This window comes from Mytilus edulis, chromosome 11 (genome assembly GCF_963676685.1).
Source record: "Mytilus edulis chromosome 11, xbMytEdul2.2, whole genome shotgun sequence".
NCBI lineage: Eukaryota > Metazoa > Mollusca > Bivalvia > Mytilida > Mytilidae > Mytilus > Mytilus edulis.
The window spans coordinates 19,292,454-19,294,461 of NC_092354.1; the positions used below are offsets into that span (position 1 = coordinate 19,292,454).

The following is a 2,008-nucleotide window of genomic DNA, read 5'->3' on the forward strand; positions in this document are numbered from 1 at the left end:
ATGCAAAATAGAAGAAAAAATAAAAAATTCAAGGAAAAAGAATTAAATGCAAAAAGATATTCCAGAAAAGATAAAAATTATAGAAAAACTGAAGCAGATAAAAAAAAGTCTCAGAGAGATGAATCTGATATAAGGCAGATAGAGAGACAAAGAGAACTTTCTTCTTCAAGAGAGCCTAGAAAGAATGAAGATTTAAAAAATAAACAGAACTGGCTGCTAAAAGAAAGGCTAGAAAAAATGAAGATTTCAATAAAAGAGAACTTACTGCTAAAAGAAAAGTTAGAAAGGATGAAAATTATAGAAGGGCTGAAGCGGAAAGTAAGAAGTCTCAAAGAGATAATTCTGATATAAGACAGATGGAAAGACAAAGAGAACTTGCTTCTAAAAGAGAGGCTAGAAAAAATGAAGATTTCAATAAAAGAGAACTTGCTGCTAAAAGAAAATTTAGAAAGGATGAACATTATAGAAGGGCTGAAGCAGAAAGTAAGAAGTCTCAAAGAGATAATTCTGATATAAGACAGATAGAAAGACAAAGAGAACTTGCTTCTAAAAGAGAGGCTAGAAAGGATGAAAATTATAGAAGGGCTGAAGCAGAAAGTAAGAAGTCTCAAAGAGATAATTCAGATATAAGACAGATGGAAAGACAAAGAGAACTTGCTTCTAAAAAAGAGACTAGAAAGAATGAAGATTTCAAAAGAAACGAAACAGAAAAGAGAAAAAATTGCCAGACAAGACTACAGAAAACACGAGTCTGAACGAGACTTCCACAGAAAAAAAGAATATAAGTCAAATCCAGAAAATTTAGGAAATGAGCGTTTGAAGAAACAAAGTTCTAGACAGAAAAACCTAGATATAGACAGATGTTATGAAAAGACAGTCAAAAGTACTTAAAGAAAAAACATTGATTTTACAAATCATCAAAAAGACCTAAAAAAAAATCAGGGTATAACCCTTGATGCTTGCATAAGAAATTTTAAAACAAAAATAAATCAAGGTCCTACATATATATGTACTTCATGTCATCAAACTTGGTTCTGTGATTATGTAGTAAATTCTAAAACTGTCAAAACGAACACTCCTGCTAACATGACTCATTGTTTTACTAATTTTAAATCTGTACAGCACATAGAATGGATATGCCACATTTGTCTAAATGCAATTAAAAGAGGAAAAATGCCTCGTTTTGCAATTGCAAATAAAATGGGATTTCCTAAAAAACCAAAAGAATTAAATTTGTATCCTTTAGAAGAGAGACTATTATCACTAAGGATTCCTTTTATGCAGCTTCGACAGTTGCCTAGAGGTGGACAGTTATCAGGCAATGTTATAAATGTACCTGTTGAAGTTCAACCTAAAATAAATTCTCTTCCACATACAATAGAGAAATCAGGTACAATATCAGTCAAATTGATGAAAAAGCTTGAATTCAAAAAATGTGATTTAAGTGAAGATGTCAGACCATTTGCTGTCATTTGTGCATTACATTTTTTTTTTTAGAACAAGTGACTTGTACAAGTCTTCTGGGATTGAAATAAATGATGATTGGATTACAGAAATAGCAAAAATAACTGAAGAAGAAACACAAAAGGAAAACAATAGTACAGAACAAGAGGATAACCAAGATGAAAATGATTCAGACGATGACTCCGATCATTTCAGTGAAGTAGATGAAAGTGAAATGCATGTTGGAAACACAGATACACTGTTAGATCACATTCAAGACGACAATCCACTATGTGATACAGGTTTAACTTTTGCTCCTGGTGAAGGTCAACGACCAATTAGTCTCTACAGTGATCCTGATGCAGAGTACTTATCTTTTCCAACTATATTTTGTGGTCAAAGGAGGCCAGATAACAAAGACAGGTCTGTTTCTGTTCACTATACTGATATTGTTAAATGGGAACTAAGTTCCATGGATAGGAGAGTAGCACAGTCTGTACCAAACATTTTTTTTAAGTTAAAGAAAATTCAGTTAAAAACATAAGTGATAAGGTCAATCTTGCTC

At 32.0% G+C, this 2,008-nt stretch overlaps 2 protein-coding genes across 2 annotated transcripts; both read left to right on the top strand.

Moving 5' to 3' along the window:
- LOC139494061 (coiled-coil domain-containing protein 148-like) lies at positions 1-351 on the top strand. The gene has a single exon (XM_071282229.1). The coding sequence runs from the start codon at positions 1-3 to the stop codon at positions 349-351; it is 351 nt and encodes a 116-aa protein (XP_071138330.1).
- A 5-nt stretch (positions 352-356) lies between these two features.
- Positions 357-755, top strand: LOC139494062 (uncharacterized). The gene has a single exon (XM_071282231.1). It carries the CDS (start codon positions 357-359, stop codon positions 753-755), a length of 399 nt encoding a protein of 132 aa, XP_071138332.1.
- Positions 756-2,008: the final 1,253 nt, after the last annotated feature.